Below are 21,744 nucleotides of genomic sequence, written 5' to 3' on the forward strand. Positions count from 1 at the left end.
CAAGCTAGTTCAGGCATACTTAAGTGTCTTTAATTGTGCTTATTAAGCCTATTCAAGCCTTTTAAAGCATATTCAAGATTGTTCAAGTATGTTCAAGCCTATTCAAGCCTGTTCAAGCCTGTTCAAGCATATTCAAGCATGTCCAAGCCTGCTCAAGCATGCTTTATTATATAAATTTTCACCTAAATTGAGCTGTTTTTTACTATATCGCTTTAAAAAACCTCAAATTTGAAAAAAAAAATAGAGTCAATCATGTGTATGCTAACTTCAATTAATTTTAATTCAAAATGTTTTAAGTACAGCTACTTTGCATATTATTAATAAGCAAGATTAGTGCTTTCCAAGTATAAAATTATCATTAGAAAGTAATTACATATATTCAATATTCGTTAAGCAAATCTGTTATAAAAATGTTATATATACATACTTATGTACATATGGTATTTTTTTTTTAATTTGATACACCTAAATTTATATTCATATTTCGCAGCGATTTAGCATATTATATTTCTGTATAATCCAAAAAAAGTTTACACCAATCCCTTAAGCGCTTTTAACAACTTTTAGAAGCTCTCAAAACAAACTTCAAATTTTGTAGTTCGAAATCAACTTGAGTATAGGTACATAGTATGTACATACATACATACATTTGTATACACATACGAAAGTTAAAATTTCCTTAAAATAACTTTTACGATATAATTTCTCTGTCAAATTTAATTTTTTTATTATTTTGTAATATCTTCAAAGATTTTTTTTTCTCGACAGCAAACATTTCTCTGAAGTACCGTTAAATAAAATGTCATGTACTCGTATGAAAGTTGAGTGCCAAGGAAAAAAATATGCAGAAACGTGACCTGATTTAAGTGTGTGTAAAAGTTTTCTTTGTGCTTGTTGCTATTGTTGCCATTATGTGTATTTTGTTTTTGTCGTTTTTTCTGTGCAAAACTCTTTGTTTTGCTGCAGCAAATCTCAAAGCGGCAAAGTTTTGAGAAAGCTCATGGTTGCATAAAAATGAAGTTGAAAAGTTTTGAATGCAACAAAAACAACAATAACAGGAATAAACTACAACTATATGTAGAGGAAATTAGTAGCAAGTGCATTAGAGTGAAATTAAAAGAGAAGCTGAATTTTAAGAGCGACTACCAAACAATATTCAAATATGATTGCTTCTGCTTTCCATTTATAAAAAAAATGGATTTTTAATTTGAATATACTTGGATAGAAAATTATATTTCTAATTTTTTAATAACCATAACTTTTTTAATTTTAGTTCAATTATTGCTTCATTATATTTATTTTTATATGCGGGTTTTCGTATGCTTGCCATATGTACAATATTTCTTTATTATTTGTTGTTATACTCTCTCGTACTATCTTTGATTTTGCCAGCCAGCCGCTAAAATCGTATTCGTCGCCAATCATATTTTCTTTCTATATACTATAGGAAACCATACTTAAAACTTATTTTGCTTATGGAATTCAAAATTAGTTTAATATCAAGCATGTTTAAGTAACTTAAAATGAAGTACACATATAAAAATTAAGGACATAAATATTAGACAGCAATTATATTCAAACCTTTTCAAGCATACTCAAGCATGTTAAAGCATATTCAATCATGTTCAAGCATATTCAGATATCTTTAAGCAAGAATATGTTTATTATTTTGCGTTAAAGAAAGTAAGTTTTTTTCACCGCTTTATAAAGTTTGAAAATTTTGTTTCAGTCAATCATTTAAATTTTTTTTTCATTTAATCAAGTTAAAACATATTCAAGCTTGTCCAAGCATATTCAGGTATGTTCTATCATGTTCAAGCATAGATATGTTCATTAATTTAGACTTAAATGAAGACTTTTTTATTATGACGCTTTATAAAACTTCATATTTGAAAAAAAAATTTAGTCAATTATAAATTTTTTTAGTCTTTTAAGGTATCTTCAAGTATAGAAGTATATTCAAGTATCTTCAATCGTTTTCGTGCCTCTTATAGCATACTGAAGTATGTTCAATCAGGAATATGTTCATTAATTTAGGCCCAAAGAAGTATTTTTTTTATTATGACATTTTAAAAAATTAAAATTGGAAAATTTTTAGAATCAATCAGTTTTTAAGCCTATTTAGGCATGTTCAAGTATTATCAAGCATGTTTAACCAAGGCATTTTTAACCATCTCTAAGTATATTCAAGCATATTCAACCCTATTCAAGCATATTCAAGCCTACTTAAGCATGTTCAAGCATGGATCTGTGCATTGGTTTTGACATAAATGAAGTAATTTTTTGTAAATCCGTTTGAAAAAGCTTCAAATTGAGAAAATTTTAGCGTGGATCATTTAGTAGTTCTTTAAGCCTATTTGGGCATAGTCAAGCATGAAATTATTTTTCAAACATTATCAGGCGTGTTAAAGCATTTTCAAGCATATTTTAGGATTATCAGGCATGTTAAAACATTTTCAAGCATATTCAATCATATTCAAGCATGGTCAAGCATGTTCAAGCATGAATATATTCATTTATTTAGACTTAAATGAAGTAATTTTTTATAATACTATTTCATAAAACTTCAAATTTGGAAAATATTAGCGTCAATCATTTTATTTTCTAATATTTAATTATGATATTTATTTCTAATATTAAAGAAGATTTTTTTTTTATTACCTAATCCTTTTTTTACACGGTAGTTTGGTTTCAGTAAAAAATCGTGCTAAATCAAAACCGCGTAAAAAAGACAGTGTAAAAACAGAATTAGGTATACAAAGTTTTTTTTATATTTATCTACCTATTTTTATATATTTTTCTTGTTGTCCTATATTATTATATGCATTATTTATTTACACTTCCATTAATTATTGGCCTTTTGCCAGCTCGCGGCTGAATCCTCGAATGCCTCATTTTTATTTCGTTTATTAAAAATAAATTTCAAATAATTTTTCTTTAATCTTTTTTTTATTTAATCTGCATATATTTATGTATTTTGTGGCATTAAAAAGTGCCACAATTTTCTTATGAAAAGATAAAATTTGCTTCAATCATTTGGATGACTAAAATGTTGCGGTATATAAAAAAGTAAAAATAAAAATTAAACAAGTAATAATAAAAATAACTAAAATAAAAACAAAAATCGATGACTAAAAATATACACTTAGAGAGAAAATATGTATCATCAATGAGTTTAGGACTAACAATAAATATAGAAGTGCTTTAAAAGAAAGTTGAAAGCTGAAGTTAAAAATGTTTTTTCTCTTTTATTTTTATTTTAAATTTTTATTTCTTAATTTTTTATATATTTTTTTTATATAATTTTTTAAATTTATTTTTTTATTTATTTATCATATTTTTAAACTTTTTTTTATTATTTTTTATTAATTTTTTTTTTTTAATTTTATATAATTTTTTATTATCTTTACAATTTCTTTTATTTGTTTATATATTTTTTTAACAATTTTTTTCATATTTTTTTCTCATTATAATTGCATTGACAATGCCATTTACTGGCACTTAAACTTCAGTTTGCAAGTCATTTGAAATTTTGCCTTTTTATTGCGCCGTGCATTAATGGCTCAAGCAATTTACAGAAGCCAGATGCTAATTACGATATATGTGGACAAAACGAGTATTTAGCGACATTTGCTGGAATCATTTAAATTTTTTTGCAAAAAAACGCATTTATTCGAATAATGGCGGCGACTAAAAAACGCGAATGACAAATTAATGTAAATTGTCGATGAAATCAACTGATGATATCAGTTATGAAAAATATGCTGTCATATAGCAATTTTGCATTTTAAGTGGCTAAGAAACGAAATTAAATTTATTAAATTTTTGTAACACCCTGTAATGCAGTTAAATATTAATTTTTCTGAATTTTTATGCAAAATATGATTTTAAACAAAATATTTTTTTTTAATAAATTATTTAATAATAATTAAAAAAAAAATACACTTTTTGGCTACTCAATATTTTTTTTATAAATACCAAAAATTCACTCTCATTTATACCTTAAAAAGTAAAATTCTCAAAAAAAATCAATATTTGCTAAACAAATTTCTGTTTTAAGTGCTTATTTTTAAAGTGCGTCCTTCACTTTCATTCATTTAAAAAAATAAAATAAAATGGCAAGCAAATTGACAGTAAATCGATTTGTGTCGCTTCTCTACCACGTTTTTACTTAAATCAACAACAATAAGTACGCTTGTGACTGTCAACATAGGCATTTGAGTACTTAACAACCACTTAAATGTCGTATTGACAAATTGTCATTGTAGAAATGGCTTGTTGGCGTTTGTTTTAATGAAACCCCCTACTAGGCTATATTATAAAAAAAGTATGCAAATGAGGGAAGAGTAGGAATGACTGACTATGAGATTAGAACAAAAAAGCACAATTTACTTATATAAAAAAGGATTTTTTATAAGTTATAGCAATTTATAGAATTTTTGTAAAATTTTTAGCAAGAATCAAGCTTATATGCATTAGAATTAGATTAGCAATAAATAATATGAACAGGGTATATTAAGTTTGCCACGAGTAAGCAAAACGAACTGAGTCGCACAGTTTTTGAGATATCGATCTGAAATTTTGCATACGTCTTTTCAACCCAAAGGAGCTGTTTATTTGTTGAAATGGATGATATCGGACCACTATAGCACATAGCTGCCATACAAACTGAACGATCGGAATCTAGTGCTTGTATGGAAAACTTTTTTATTTGACAAGCTATCTTCACAAAATTTGGTATAGATTATTGTCGAATATAACGCTACAATCTCTAATAAAATTATTCAGATCGGACCACTATAGCATATAGCTGCCATACAAACTGACCGATAAAAATCAAACCATTGTATGGAAAACTTTTTTATTTGACAAGCTATCTTCACAAAATTTTACATAGATTGCTGTTCAAAATAGTGCTCTAATCTTGGAAGGAGTTCCACAGATCGGACAACTATAGCACATAGCTGCCATACAAACTGAACTATCAAATTCATATCCTTGTATGAAAAACTTGGTCGTTTGAAGAGATATCCGCACGAAATTTGAGAGGGGTTATTGTTTAAGGCAAGGCTGCAACCTCATAAGAAATTGTTCAGATCGGACAACAATTGCATATAGCTGCTATGCAAACTTGCCGAACAAAATAAAAATGAAGATCTTTTCATACCCTTTTATGCTATAAAAAAGTAGGCGTGAAGAATATTTTTTGGATGTAGGCGATTTTAACGTTTTTTTCTTGTTTTAAATATTATTTGATTATCAAATGTAACTTTTTTTATTTATTTTTATGAAAAAAAAAATTTATTTTTATAAATTTAAGCCAATGTTAACTTTTTTTAGTAAATTTCTTAGCAGTACATGTTTTTATTTCTTGAAAAAAAAAATCATTCCATTATTTAAATTTATTCACACTGCGCTTCCACGCACTAATAATTAATTTTAATCAATCTCACGTTCAATAAATGCAATCAAGCATTATCAGCGCGCTAATCTAATAATAGTATATGTGAATATCGAAGGGGGTCGTATATAATAAATGTATGTACTTGTATGTACATATGTATGCACTTACATATATGGTTAAAATAGCGCCGCCTTAAAGCTTTTGCAAAGCCCCGCATCAAAGCCGCAACCCAGGTAATTACGTCGCCTTTGCAGCGTAAATTCTAACGCGGCGGTTATACGCGCAACGCAGCAACAGCATTTTGTGCCGCGCTCGTGAGCTTAATGTGTTCGCTGCTGCTCGCCACCTTTTGGCCATGCATTTATCGAGGTGTGCCTGCATTTGTTGTTGTTGTTTTTATTTACTATTGCATTAGGTGTTAGTGTTGTTGTTATTGTTGCTTTAGCTTACTTTAGTATTATGCGCTGTTGTTGTTGTTTTAGTTTACTTTACTGTTATGTGCTGTTGTTGTTATTGTTTCTGGCATTTCCGTTGCCGCAACTGCAGTTGCCGCAGTCATTACTTATACGCCGTGTTGACCCGGCAATGCCACGCGCAAATCGTCAAATTGTCCTTCACCGTTATTATTGGCCAGCCACTCACTACTGCATGGGCATAGGTAATGCCCACAAACACACACACACACATGTTTTCTTGCATTCGCATGCCATGTACACCCCACGTGCTGACCGCTGGCTATTGTCAATGTTGGCGCAATTCGTCTGTGTTATTGATTTTTTCCGCTGGCTAATTTTCCCTCTTTTTTATTTCAAATATTTCATATCAGTGGCGTTCAGGCGGTCAATTCGTACAGTGTTTTCCGCACAATCGTGTGTGCTGTTATGTAATTACATAAATGTGTGTGTCTATATGAGTATATATGTGCGTGTATATGAGAGTATGTGTGTGCTTATGAGTACATGCTAAGTACCTCTGTGTGTGTTTTAGCCTTGTTTACATTTACTTAAGCAGCACGTGCCTTTCTTTTTTGTTCTTCACTAGTTTTTGCCCATTAGCGCTTTCATATACATATGTACATATGTACATACTAACATATAGCCCTAACTAATTACATATAAATAAATTCATGTATTTTATATATATTTGTGCGTTTTCGTGCGTTGCTCTCTCATTTTCGGCCTCATAGTTCTATATTTCATTTGTTCTAATTAATTCTTCCCTCCTTCTCCAGCACTGACCTTTAGCTCATTAGCTTATTCTGGTTTGATGCCTTTTGACCAAAGTTCAACGCGTGTCCACTATTTCCATTAGTCTCTTCCCATTGCTGTTAGTTAATGGTTGCGTTTACTTTGCTTGTTTTTTTGTTTTTGTTTTTTTACTTTCCTCTTTAATGTCCCTAAAGCAGTTGGTTTTCGTGGGCGACAGTTTTCGTAGTGCAACATGAAGACATTTGTGAAATCGGAGATGTTTTTATTATACTCTCATAACATATTGTAATCAGTTTATATCTTTTCAAGCGCCCAGATATCGCCTATGACGACCTGGTTGTCTACGGCTGAATTGTACTGAAAATTTATATAAAGTTGCGATTATTCTTAGCGAAATGTAAAATATTATTGACTGATCAAGATCAAATTCTTATATTGAAACCTTTTTTATTTGACAAGATATCTTCACGAAATTTTGCACAGATTATTATATAAGAAAGCTAAACAATCACCGTTAATATTGTTCCGGTCCGACCACTATAGCATATAGCTGTCATACAAACTGAACGATCGGAATCTAGTCCTTGTATGGACAACTTTTTTATTAGACAAGGATTTTTCGTAGAATTTGGTAAATATTATAACTCAAGAAAGTTGTACAATCTCTATAAATATTGTTGAGATCGGAGCACTATAGCTTATAGCTGCCATATAAACTGACCAATCAACATCGCATGCTTGTATGGAAAACTTTTCTATTTGACAAGATATCTTCACGAAATTTTACACAGATTATTAGCCAAAGAAGCTCTACAATTTTCGTAAAAATTTTTCAGATCGGAATGCTATAACATATAGCTGCCGTACAAACTAACCGGTAAAAATTAAGATAGGTTAGTTTGATTTCATAAAATATGCACCCGTGAAGGGTATTATAATTTCTTTAACGTTTTATCTTGTTGTACTATAAAAAGCATGTATATATTTTACAATAAAATATTTGCAACAACAACAATAGCTAACGTATTTCCTATGCAAGCTTATCAGCAATGCCAAAAGTCTCATAAAAAACCCATGCTACCATAAAAATCAAAGAAGTTATTTTAAAGTACAGCGAAAAAATTTTTAAACAGAAATATCTGAACAAATTGGAGTGATAAGAAGAAAAAAAAAACACTTTTTGTTTTTGTGTTTTTTTTCTTGTTAATTTTGTGATGTCAAGTTCATTGGCATTGTAGCAATTTTTTTGTATATATTTTACTGTCAAGAAGCAATTGTTGTTTTGCTAAAATATTGTATAGTAGTGACTATACATAGTAACGGTATTTAGTACGGCATACGGTTTTTTGGATATATAATATATTAAAGCGATTTCTGTTATATTAAAATTAAGAAAACCTAATACTCGGCTTAAACCCCCTAAGCGTTGTCTACGCCAATAAAGAAACAAAACGTAATACGATTTTTTCTTTAAATTTAATTTCTCTTAAATAATTAAATATGAGAAAACATGTGATACACGCTCAATAATTATACTCGTATTCAGGCTTCTATGCAATTGTATATTTTATTCATTCGAAGTTCCTAAAATTCTCATTAAACATTTAAATTTTGTTTTTGCTTGCTTAGTTCTCATTTCTAGCAGATTTTCTCACATTTTTTGTCGTCAGAAAGTAATTACACTTTTCGCTTAATGGAAAAGCACGCCTTTCACATGAAAACTAAACATACATACATGTAAGGGTGGCAAGGGCTAAGCTAGAGCAATACAAACATTAAAATTGTTTGTTATAAACTGTAATTTTCGACTCTAAATTGGATATATATTGTATATACATAGATATATTTGCTATACGAGTTTCATCTGAGTCCGTCTATCAGAGAACTGCTGTGTCTTCCTATCGGAGATCAGAGCAATTAAAGAAAGCCTTCTTGTTCTGACAAGACGGCTTTGAAATCACTATAGTTTCTTAGGATTTTGTCAAAGTTAGTGCAATAAGCCTTGATCTCTTAATGAATTTAGCACCATATTTCACGATAAACCTGCAATGGATTCCAAGACATAGTGACGACGTCTCAGAGGTTGTAGAGTTATAATTTTTCTTACTGATGAACTTCATCAGAATCCTGTGATGGTTCGGAGAGGATACTATAGAGTAAAGGGACTTTAGTGATGGTAGTATCACAATAGGCCTCCTAAAATTTCACATTCGATATTCGGACGAAGCTCATCAGTCGTCGCTGGCTTATTCGCTTAGACCATAGGCTTGACGTATCTCCACAGCAAATAGTCTAAAGTCGTCAAATCGTACGACTGAGGCGGCCAATTGATAGGGCCTTTCGTGAGATAACACGTTCACCAAACATGGTTTTCACTAAATCGATTGTGACATTTGCTATCTGGCTTGTGGCGCCGTCCAGTCGGTACCACATATTGTCCAAGTCCATATAATCAAACTCGGGCCAAAAATATTCGGTGAACATTGAACGGCAGCAATTCTCATTCACAGTGACGTGTCGGTCTTGAGTTTCACCGCACCAAATCGTAATTTTTTCGGGATGCTATGGTGACGAATTTAGGTACGAATTTATTTTCACAGGAACACAGAAATTTCATCGATATCCCAAACCGTTTTTGTTTTACTAAAAAAAAACTTTTGTAGCGCTCTTTATGAAAACTCCGCTATATCGTAATATGGAAGGTTGCCGTGACTATTATTTCGATATCGTTCATTTCTGCTACATCCAGCTATATACGTACCTCTTTGTTTGAGATGTTTCAAACAAGGATTAGGCGAAGAAAACGAGTGTACTCTTTGCAACATGTTGCGTGTGTACAAATTCATTTGATAAGCGCTTGAATTATCTTATATTTCTGTATATATGCATGTTTATATTTATTTTTAATCAAACTTAAGCAAATATATGCATATGTTATGCTTTAATTAAATTTCAATAACATGCAAGCCTTCTCGTTTCGTTCTGAGTTGAATTTACATACCATACATACATTTGTAAATATGTAAATATTTATATACTATATGCATACACCTAAGGCACATGGTACATACATACATACATTTTTGATAATGTTTAGTTTTCTTAAGAAAAATGAATATACAGACAGATATCAGGGGAGAACCACTCCAGCTGCCCAATGTCTCTTAAGTTGAGGCATTGGGTACATTGAAAGATATTTCGTCTCAAGCTAAACGCTTGGCATTCGCAAAGGCAGTGTTCAAGATTTCCAAAATACTCTGCATTCCGCCAAACCCACTTTTTCAATTTTCAACAGTTCCCCACAGTAACTTGGTGGTCCCTGTGTGGCTGGTGTAACAAAACCTAAGGTGTTCCTCATGCTTCAAACAATCCTTGAAAGAACTAAATGGTCTGCGGCAGCTCAGAGGTATTGTATTCCCAGCTGCCCCCAACTCGTCTGTCTTGTTGACCATATGCGTTCGGAAACCTCCCTTTAAGGCAATGACTTTTCTGCGGCAGTTCCAGATTCGAAGGTATTTGGAAGCTATGCTCTCAATGTGTTCTCTTCAGCTCTCTTTTTTTCTTCTAGTATAACAATGAGATATTTGATAGAGTTCGAAAACTCAGTTTTTTTGAGAATCTTACGACTTAATCCCTAATTTACTCATTATATCTGTAAAAATAATTTCAATCATGTGGCAGCACCGTTGAACATATTTGACTTACAAACTTCGAAAAGAAAACAAAAAACAAAAAGTTTTACAAATGTTCCACAAAAGAATAATAAACACGTTGACATGCTCAAAAATAATTATGATTAATTTTCATTAAAGAAATACAAAAATTAAGAATAAATATTTATTAATTATAATGCAACACAGTGTTTTGTTTTTAAAATATGCCACACAGTGACCAAAATCAAAGAGTTTTGTGAAACCGTGAATTATTATTTATTATCCACAAAAGTGCAGCTCAACACCAATAAAAGTAATAACAAAAAAAAAATTAGAAATAAAATAAAAGTGATATTGTTGTGTAATAAAGACAATGGGAGATGATGCCGCAGGCAAACGCTCCACACAGCATAACAGTGCTGCGAATGGCACGTCCGGCAACATAAATAGCAGCGACAGCAGCAGCAGCAGCAGAAACCCCAGCAGCATCAACGTGCCTGCTGACTCCACAACGGACGACGATCAGGCCACAACTAGTCGTAATGCACAGCAACATACAACGCACGATAAACGGCACGAGCACGATATCAATCCGAATCGCATTTATAGGCTCGGCAGTCGTGTCCTGTATCGGGCCAATTCTATGGCCACCACCGCAACACAGTTGCCTAAAACATGTCTGCAAAAGTCGAACACCTGGTGTCTAACACAGTGGTGTAAGCTGAAACGTGCGGTGAATAAGCGACGACGTGTCGCCGCTACACCCGAATCGCAGGTGATTTGTCAGCGTTGCCGCAAAGCGTGTTCACGGCTTGACGAGGTGTTGCGCGTGCAAGAAACCTTGGCGGAGACGAAAATGGAGCTGCCGATTGGTGCGCCGGTAGAGCCGGTGGATACGACGGATTTCGCGCCGACGAAAAAGCGACCGGCTTTTTTGTGCTCCGCCTGCAAGCACAGCAAGAATTGTCAAACTGAACGAAATGCGACATTCATCTGTAAGTCTTAACGCTAAATTTTATATTGATTTAAACTAAATTAGTAGAAAGTGAACATTGGATTTAAAAGCTTTGAGATTATGCCGGATTTGACAGTTGATCTAAGTCGGTCTCATCTCAAAGTATTACTTAAACTACCAAAGAGCTGAGTTACTGAAAAACATCCAACCTCTGCCTGTAACCAATAAGTAACTAATTAGTGACAGCCGCCTCGAAGATCTTTGTTGATATTGTGAAGGTGTTTTTAATAAATTTTTAGTCGTTCGTGGCATCACAAAGGACTGGCGTCCTTATCTGTGCTCTTAGCGCTACTACACGTCACTTCTTTGAGGTTATACCATTTTAGACAGTTGGTCTTGGTTCAGTCTCATCTAAAAGTAGTGAGAAGTTGAGGTATTGAAAAACGTCCACTCCCTGGCTATAACCAATTAGTGACAGCCTCGAAGCTCTTAGTCAATATTGCGAGGGTATTTTTGGTACAGTTTCCGTAGTTCATGGCATCTCTAAGGACGGATGTTCTTAGCTGTCTTAGCTGACTATTCTTCACTTCTTAAAAATCAGCCTAATTACATACCTTATCTAGTCAGCCTCTATATAATCTTTCAAAAAATGAAAACAGTTATGATTTAAGCCTCTCCTTAACCTGCACTGAGTATTTCGAGTACTTCATCCATTTCTATTATTAAAATAGTAGAAGAAGAGAGCAGTTGATAGTGTACGACAGCATCACATACATATTACAGTTTCAAAACATTAAATTTCAGCGTTTCTTTTTACATTCCATTTTGAAACTCTCTGTTGACAAAGCAATGCGTATATTTAACTCAAAAGTAAACAAATTTTAAAGAGCGTAAATTTTTGAAAGCGTGCTCAGTTAAATAGATACTCTTATACAGAATATCCCAGCGGGATATGGTAGACATTGGTAAGCGAGCAAGGTAAACGATACAGCATGATTGTATCGCTTACCCCGACCGATGAAAATTAACACGGCGATGTCCTACGAAAAGTAACAGATCACCTTTTACGCTTACCATGGGACGAAGAATTCTTCGATGCCAAAGTAAACGAGGAATTCTTTGATGCCACAGTTAACGATGAATTCTTCGATGCCATAGTTAACGAAGATTTCTTTGATGCCAAAGTAAACGAAGAATTCTTCGATGCCACAGTTAACGATGAATTCTTCGATGCCAAGGTCAATAGGAAAAATTGCATATTCGTATGAAAATAAGTATTATGTGTACAAAAACTCACCTTATAGGCCACTCACATTTTTTGTTAAAAAGAAAAATGCACTAGATTCAATACAATCGTTATAAAGGTTTTATTTTATGCGAAATGCACTTAAAAATTGTTATAACAAAATGTGTTTAAATGAACCGAATTATTACAAATTTAAATAGTTTAAAAACGTTAAATACATATTATATGTATATGTATGTATGTATATATAAATGATCAAAGGTTGAAAACAGTTTAAAAACGTTAAATATACATATATACAGACGGGTAACTAGCGGAAAGAACCGGGATGCTGCCAAAGCGGAGATGTTGGTCGCTACTCATTTAGCCATTATGGTTTTCTTTTAATTTTGTGGCTGAGTCTCTTGCCGTTTTTTTTCAAGCAACGAGACTTGAAGAAACTGCGTTTTGCGAGTTTGATAACTTTTTGAATTTGGTGAATATACTCCGATTCGGTGAAGCCTTCAACTTTCACACATTCTACAAAAAAGTTGAAAGAGTATGTTTATAAATTTGAAGCTATGTCCTTCAATGTTAAAAACACGAAATACTTACCAAATAGTAACCAACTTTTTGCTTGATGATTTGACGAAATAATGAAAAAATTTACTTATAAATTTTATTCCATCAATTTGTATTTGTCGTTTTTCACGTACTTACTTGACTTGTAAATATGAACACAGTAGAATTTAGCCGCATAGCTTACTTTTATGCATTACCTGGTATCGAAGAATTCTAGATAGAATTTTCTTCGAAGTATTCTTCAAAGAAAAATGTAAGCGGGGAAACATTATTCCGCATAGCTTACTTTTATGCATTACCTGGTATCGAAGAATTCTACATAGAATTTTCTTCGAAGCATTCTTCAAAGAAAAATGTAAGCGGGGAACCATTATTCCGCATAGCTTACTTTTATGCATTACCTGGTATCGAAGAATTCTACATAGAATTTTCTTCGAAGCATTCTTCAAAGAAAAATGTAAGCAGTGAACCATTATCCCGCTGGGATACACTCATTACTCAAACGACTCTCTGCTCTTCGAACAAAATTTAAAATTTCTTATAGCACGAAATTCTCTCAAGCTCTCTCTCTGTCTTGCTGTTTTTTAAAAATGTGCTTGCGCTTGGTGAAATGAGATAATCGCATTGCTCTACTCTCTTCTATTATTATTTGGTTATTCTCTCTTTTCTTTTGATTTCTAGTGACTCTCATACGTGTTAGTGCTGACATTTCGCTCGCACACTACCGTTAATAAAGACTTTCTTTCGATTGTTGCTAAATTTCTTAATTCTTTATTTTGTTTTGCTCTCGTTCTTCGCGTCCATCTGCCAATGTTGGCCAGTTTCTTAGCGTAACTTGTATAAGATCCACTTCCCCTTATTACTACTAGGTTTTTTTAATTTGCGTAGCATTTATTTTTTGCTAGTAGTACTCGTATATTGATTTCGATTTTCTAATTTACTATTTTCGCTTTCTTTGCTTAACTTTTCTCTTTTGCTTGCGTGTTGCTATTGAACTTGAGCCTAATGAATCACATGCTTTATGCATGTGTATTTATTATTCTATTAATTTTATAACCTTTCCTATATGGTATATGGACTTAAGTATTCATTATTTACTGAGAGAGCCCTGAGGGATGGTTAATATGTGTCTTAAGTCCTCTTCATCGTTATAGGTAAACACAGCGTCCCAGGGATGTATTTGTTTTTAAGAGCATATCTTGAGATTATATCTCTAACTCAGAAGCAGAAAATATATGTATAATTGTCGACAAATTCTTCTGATGCCTATGAGAGAGCCCTGAGATTTGGTTTATATGTGTCTTAAGTCCTCTTCATCGTTATTGGTAAATATTGTGTCTCGGAGATGATTTTTGTTTTTTTTGAGGCATATCTTGAGAATATATCTTTAACTTAGAAGTAGAAAGTTTGTACATAATTCTCGTTAAATTCTTCTGATGCCTATGTATAACATATAGAGCTTTCATTCTTTGAGTTTTTAACAATCGGAACGAAAAGCAGACGAGTTGACCAGCTCAGGGGCAGCCTGAAATATGATCGCCCTCAGTTGCCCTAGATCATTAAGCTATTCAGCTCTTTCAAGGGTTGCTTGGCCCTGGAGGTACCCCTCAGGTCTTAAAACACAAACAACATAGGTCATGGCAATATTGTACTTTGGGGTTGTCCTAATGGTGTTCAGACCAAAAAACTTCTACTTTTAGGCAAGACGGAGTTTAGTAACATTGGAGGGTGCATTAATTTGGGGTTGCCTTCATCGTGGACAGACCAAAAAAACTTCTACTTTAAGGCAGGAGGGAATTTAGTAACATTCCTGGGGTTATTACAGGGCACCTACGCCTAAAATGCCACATTTAGAAAATTGGTAAATTCGATTCGGCGGAAAATAGAACATGCGCGGGAATTGATGAGACGCTTGAATACTACCTTTTCAACCGTTTGACCGTTTCGGGATATATTTATTCCACGGCTCTCAAGTCTCCATCTAAAGAGACATTGGGCATCTGGGGTGGAAAATAAATCGGGTTTTTACCAAATTCACAGAGTTATTGGTTACTAACCGGCCGCAATCGGTCAGGCGTTCTTGCATATAACTTCTGAACAACTCAACTCATCCAAAGACCTTTAGCAATTACATCGAACTTAATTTCTAGGAATACAGAACGCAAGTCTGAGATTCAAAACAAAAAAACGCTGTCAATGTTATTTTTTGGATAGAAGGAGTTAGGTATTTAAGGATAGATAGAGACAAATTGTTTATAGATGTGAGCTGTAGATGTTGTAGAAATGCTCAGAGAATGGGATCGTTCTCAAACCACCGTCTGCAGCAGATCCTAACTAAGGGGAAGCAGCCTGTGAGTTCCCTATTTCGGATAATAAAGTAGGAATTGTATCAGGAACATAATTGTATATTCTAATGTACATACATATGTAGATCCAAGTTGAAATAATAAGAGAATCAACAAGTGGTTTTCAGTTAGAAAATTAGGTAGTCAGAAAAAAAGTATATAGTGATTTAAGATCTTCAAAAATTCAAGTAATTTCCATTTGAGAAATAAATAAAAGCCAACGAAAAAATTAAGGTCGGAATGTTGCTTGTGAGAATATTAAAGAGTACAAGCACATTTTGAATAGGAAATTTGCAAAACTTAAAGAAGCAGAAAGAATTGACGAACTGGGGTAAAGCAACTGTGTCTAAGAACAACACAATGAGCATTGCGCTGATTTAAGAAGGCATAGAATTCGCTTTTTTCAAAAATGCGAAATTAAAAATCTAAACGCCACATACATATGTAATTCCTTTTGAGTTATATTACCGCCAAACATTGCATGCTACTTTCCCTGTGCGCCCATCAATAAAAGTCGGTTAGGTAAATTTGTATTGTAAATAAATATTTCATATTAACAGGATACCATTATTTATTTACAAAGAAAGAACGCACGAATGAGCGGCCATAAATAAATAAATAAAAATGCTGTTGACACATAAAAACCTCTCAACACAAACACACATACAGCGATTGTTTGATAATAAAAGATGTCTTTTCGCCTTCCTTACGGCTCCCTGTGGAGAGAAAACACACAAACGCAGCTGAAGCGAAAGGAACAGGAACGCAGCAGGCACCAGGTGGCGAACGGAAAGGCAAACGAACACACACTCACCCGAAATTATGCTCACCTAAATGAGTACGAGCGTGATGTTGGTAAACAGTCAGAGTTGCATTTGTATACACACACAAACAATTATAAATATTTATACATAATTTTACACAAAGGACATGCGAGCACTCGTGGTGCTGCCGCGCTCCTCGCTTTTGTTGATGTTGTCTTGTTGGACGCGTAAATTCCGTAGTCAATACGTAATAGCCGCGCGCTGCCAACACACGGCAAATGAGCGTGGCGCAATTTGAAAGTGCTGGGTTGGGTGGTGGTAAGAGCGAGCGCGCGCGGTTTTTGCGCAATAATAAGGATAACAACAAACACAGGGTGAATTTGTTGTTGCTTTTGTGCTTTTTTCGTGCCATAAACGTTGTGTGTGTATAACAGTGAGTGCCACAGCAAGAGCCACACAATTCGCCAGTTTTCATTTCGTTGCAGTACCTTTTCGGTGTGTGTCCTGTGCGGTGGCTGTGTCGGGCGACAGCAGCTGCATAATGTGAAATACTTACTTGAAAATTATGCTGAAATTTTTGCAAAAGAAAAAAAGCTGGAGCAGATTGTGATACAAAAGCATTGCTTAAATACAAAAATTTCGTATTTCAATTGCAACACAAGCTGGCAAGGATAACGCCAAAGGTGTTATATTAACTACGTAGAAAAGTGTTAAGCGTTTTGTGGTGTTTAAGCGTTCTGGCTGCGACGCCAGTCCTCTGACAAACGTGTTGTCTGTGGTGGTGGTGATAAATCAATAGCAAGGCCAAGTATGTGACTTAGAAGCGATTATCCTTGCTGCTGAGCTGCCAAATTGGCAAGTGGCTGCAATGCTGCAGACCACGTAAATATTTGCAAAAATCTCAAGCAAAAATTATGAAATGTGTCGAAATTTTCACTGAAATTGCAGCTGTGTGAAATGAAATTTTAGTGTACATTTATTTGGCGTTTGTGCGCCAGGGCGTAGCCACCTGCTGAGCGAGCGCCCGCTTACAAGCAGCATTACTACGCATTATATATGTATAACAATTATAAGTACATATGTACAGATATGTATGTATGTGAAAGGAAATTGTTTTTGTGCGTTTTAGTGTAATATTCTATTTTAATTTCCTTTCACAATTCAAATAAAGTCGAAAATGTGCACAGCCGGTTGTTAGTGAGGCGCGCAAGTGTTACGAAAATAGTCTGTGTGGCCTTCCACAACAGGATATGTGTGGCTAATTAGCGTTCTTCAGTGAGGTAGTTTACTCTGTTGTGTGCGCTAAAAAAAGTAAAATACATTAAAGAAGTGGAAAGTGGCAAAAAATAGTCGCGTTGTGTTACAAATATATTGAGTTGTGTGGGTAGAAGGATTTGAAGGACTAAAGTAATAAAGTGGAAAACGGAAATATAAATAAATAAAAAAAAAAAATAAATAAATAAATAAAAAATAATAATAAATCTTAAAATTGTCAAAAAATAAATTTTTGAAAATTAGTATTTTTGTACTTTCGAAATTTCTTAAACACCTAACCATTTATACACTTAAAACTTGAAATACTAGAGAGCATAGTTATTAATTTTTGAATTCGATAGTACAAAAAAAGTCTTTTTTACTTTCGAAATTATTGATACTCCTAACCAATGCTACCCCCATTATATATGTATGTACCTGAAACTGGAAATATTAGTGAGGATGGAGTCATGTGTAGGAATTCACGCAGTTAAGGAAAGTTCTCTGATTGCCATTCACTTGGTAGTCGCCTGAAACGATTCTTTTACATACATATAAGTATGGCTCAAGCACTTAGACCACGTATCCTCGGGGTAGACGAGCTAAGGTAAGAAGGCAAACCCTCACTCCACAGGGTTGTGCGCTGGGCTTGGGATCCGCCACTTAAAAAACGCCCGCAATAAAAAATAAACATCAGCCTAGAAGGAGAATTTCCGGCTAGAATCGCGTAAGCGGTGTCTACGCTAGTAAAGAAGAAAAAATATTAGGGAGCCTAGTTATTAATTTTTTGAATTTGATAGTAAAAAATAATATTTTTTTTACTTTGGAAATACCTATGGTATTCCTAACCAATGTACCAGTTTTATATACCTGAAACTAAATATATGGTATTAGAGAGTCTAGTTATTAAATCAATCCATTTTTCCAAAAATTTCACCTATTACCAACCCACTAATCTGGTCTTGTACTTTGAATGACACGTACTTAGTTTTGTAAAAATCGTGAGTCAAATTATCATTGTTCTCGAGGAATGACACCGCGGTTATAGTCGAGTTTATAACAGCGTGCCAGTCGTTCTTCCTTTTCACTGTTTGGCGTCCATTCGAGATTCCAAGTGTAGCCAGGTGCTTCTCTACCTGGTCTTTCCAACAGAGTTGAGGTCTTCCTCTGCTTCCCCCGACGGTTACTGCGTCGAATACGAGTCATTTTTTTATTTACCCCCGTCATAATTCATATTTTATTTTAATTGGAAAAGACTGGCTTTTCACTTAAAATACTTTGATAGGCCTGATCTCGCTCTCTCATTAGAAGCCGGACTTGTTTCAATGACTTCTAGCAGCTGCTTTATCTGGGTAAAAGTTTTTTAACTTAATTTTACGTCGTTTTCTCTTATATACGAGTACATATGAATAATAAAAATGGACTCAGATTCCATGTTGAGTGATAAAACTGAAGTCCTCGCTCTTGAAACTAAGAATCTATCGTGGAAGCTAACAAATGAGCATAAGTGACGCCTCCGATGATTTTACGGTTATTTTAAATAAATAGAAAAGCTGGTAAACTTTGTACCTTCACTTATCAGTGCTCTGATATAAAAATAACGCTCCTTTGTAATCAGTGACGAGATATCTCTCTGATCTATCTGATCTTGCTTATAAATTTTTTGCTTTCAAAAAAGTAGATCAGTATAGACAATATTGTGGGATACTTCTCAGTTTCTTAGTATCAATATATACGTCGAATATCCAATATGTAATAGCCATGTAATGATTACACATATAATGATTACCTATCTAATGATCTAATGATAATTTTCAAAGGTGTTTCTTAGTATCAATATGCGAGTCGAGTAGCCAATAATTACATTGTAATGATTACTAATAATGATTACACATAATCATTACTTATAATGGTTATTTTTAATAGGGATCTAACATTATTTTCAAAAAGGAGAGAATAAGTAATGATTGCTTGTAATGATTATTATAAGTATCTAATCATTCAGCCTGGGTTTATTTTCGAAAAGGAGTAAATAAATAATGATTAATAATAAAAATTTATAGACATTTTCTGTGATAATACTAGGTTTCTTAGTATTAATATGTGCGTCTAGTATTCAATAATAACGATATAATGATTACTAATAATGATTACACATAATATTCACATATAATGATTACATTTAATAAGAGTTGAAGATTGTTTTCAAAAAGGAGGTATTAAGTAATCATTATTATAAGGATCTAAAAGCAGCGAGTTCGTATAATAAAAATATCAATATACAATCTTGAGTATTCAAAATTAACGATGTAATGATTACTAATAACAGTAATAAAAAAGTGTAAAGTAAAAAAAACTAAAAAGTGCACCACTAAAAATCACGAAAAGAGTATTATTATCCATCCGTCCTGAATGAAATGTCAAAGGTCATGCGCTACAACACCAATAAGGCTTTATAGCGTAAGAGAGCAGAAAGCGAACGTATAACAGAAAGTAAAGAGAGTAAAAAGTCGGAACTGAAAGGAGCAAGCAAGAGAAGAGACGAATGCGCATAAAAACAAACAACAGTGAAGCAACAATTGTGCGGAAAGCAAGGAAGAAAAGTAAATGGGAAAATTCAGAGAAACCATCGAAGCAGTGAAAACTGTAACACACAGTAATAAAGAGAGCAGGAAGTGAGAGCAAGGACTTTTGATTGTTTGTGAAACAAAACAATAAACAAAATAATTTATATTTACTACAAAACAAGCTCGTACGCATACTAGTTGTATGCAGTGTATATATATATTGCGCGCGAAAACATAATACAACACGAAACGAGCAGAAAACTCGCCAACATATTAACAACACTCAGCACTCTTTCACACAACAACACCGCCGTCTATCACCCACAAGTGCGCGTATAATCATTCAGCCTGGGTTTCGTTAAACGTAAAAGTTCCTCCGCGGAGAGTATCGCCTTTGCGTCGGTCGGTGAGTGCAACTACGGTGGGGCTGAAGGTGCTGCGGCGGCTGGTCCCTCGACATCGGCGTCGTGCTACGGTACGGGCCGGCGGAAAAGTAGCGCCAGCGTTGCCGAGGAGGAGGCAACACGCCGTCAGAATCGTATACGCGAACGTGAGCGACAGGCGGAGGCGCGACGTCGTCGACGCGACACAATGTCCTTTCGCAATGTGTATCGTGCGCTGCGTATGCGTTTAAGCAGTAAGCGAATTCTACTCGTTTTTTACACATTCTAGTCACATACAATATATGTATATTTTTTGTTGTCATTTTGAATTGTCCTAAGCGTTAGCCCAACCTGAGTTGTGTTGTTTGTGTTTATTGTATCAAGTTTCGTGTCGGCTTGTTTTGCTTGGATTTGGATTGAAGTTTTAGATTTTCATGTCGGATTTCTTTTTTTTTATTTGTGCTTTAGTTAAATTTTGTTTTATATTTTGTCCATAATCTTAAGAGCTCATTGTTGCAAAAGCGTCTTGGAAGAGGTTGAGATTGCAGGAACTCAAAACTTCTTTATCTCGACTCGCCAGTCTTGTCAGATCAGAGCTAAGATATTGCGGTTCTCACACGTTAAGACTTTCAGGTAAAGTAGGGGGAATAGTGTGGTTGGTTCATGCCACTTTGCCGAAAGTTAATGTCAGCGTACTCTGGCCTTTTATCTGGCTTCATAAAGATCTGTATTTAGTGGTCTTAGTGCGATCCCCCGACATTTTGTTTGATCAGACCTCTAACCTAACCTAACTTAACAGATTGTTATGATCGAAAATATTAATCAGCTCTGACGAGTGCTTATAAAATCTAGAGTTTCCAGCTGATGTTATCACTTGCTACAGTTTTTTGAACAATCGTCATTTCCTCAGGATTTGTTTGAGGTCTGAAGGTCTACTGTACTCCTCTATCACTTGCTGGTTGCTATTGAGGTGATATGATCTCTATCCACATATATGGATCTAAGGATCTTGAGCCTGCAATTCTTCAAAACCTTTCAAAGTAGGCTCCTTCTACGTCGATGCAACGCTGTCAGCGCGATTTCTAAGCATTGAAGGCGTCACGGAAGGCATTCTCCAGAATAGTCTTGAGAGCCGAGGTGCATGCTGCATTGATGCACGATTTGGGTTCCAATCGTCTCAAAATGCTTGCCTTTCATCGGCCTTTTTAGGCAAGGAAATAAAAAAAAGTCCTGGGGGCCACATCTGGGCTGTAGGGCGGCTGCGGAAGCGTTGTGATGCCGGATTTGGTTATATAGCTGTTCACAAGAAAGGCGGTGTGAGCCGGGACGTTGTTCAAGTGCTCCTTCACAGTGTCATGAACCACAGATTTTGATAAATTTAACATCTAGGCAACTAAACGAATG

At 34.1% G+C, this 21,744-nt stretch overlaps 1 protein-coding gene and 1 long non-coding RNA gene across 11 annotated transcripts in view; one reads left to right on the forward strand and one right to left on the reverse strand.

Moving 5' to 3' along the window:
* The window catches only part of LOC105228476 (probable phospholipid-transporting ATPase IA), a 118,816-nt gene that overhangs the window by 59,800 nt on the left and 37,272 nt on the right, over positions 1 to 21,744 (forward strand). For 2 of the 10 annotated variants that reach the window (XM_049453601.1, XM_049453600.1), the window contains exon 2: positions 10,294 to 11,260. The exons of 7 other annotated variants lie outside the window; for them this stretch is intronic. In XM_049453601.1, the coding sequence (XP_049309558.1) occupies positions 10,639 to 11,260 (622 nt within the window). In that variant the 5' untranslated portion in view covers positions 10,294 to 10,638. Of the gene's footprint in view, positions 1 to 10,293; positions 11,261 to 19,944; positions 20,595 to 21,744 lie in introns of those variants that run through there. One more of the 10 variants, XM_049453604.1, reaches the window with a different exon arrangement.
* LOC125777820 (uncharacterized) lies at positions 12,871 to 13,523 on the reverse strand. Its single transcript, XR_007422413.1, has 2 exons — positions 13,429 to 13,523; positions 12,871 to 13,326 (listed from the first exon to the last, which is right to left on the reverse strand). It is a non-coding gene; the product is annotated as an uncharacterized LOC125777820 (long non-coding RNA).

Source organism: Bactrocera dorsalis, chromosome 3 (assembly GCF_023373825.1).
Source record: "Bactrocera dorsalis isolate Fly_Bdor chromosome 3, ASM2337382v1, whole genome shotgun sequence".
In the NCBI taxonomy this organism is placed as follows: domain Eukaryota; kingdom Metazoa; phylum Arthropoda; class Insecta; order Diptera; family Tephritidae; genus Bactrocera; species Bactrocera dorsalis.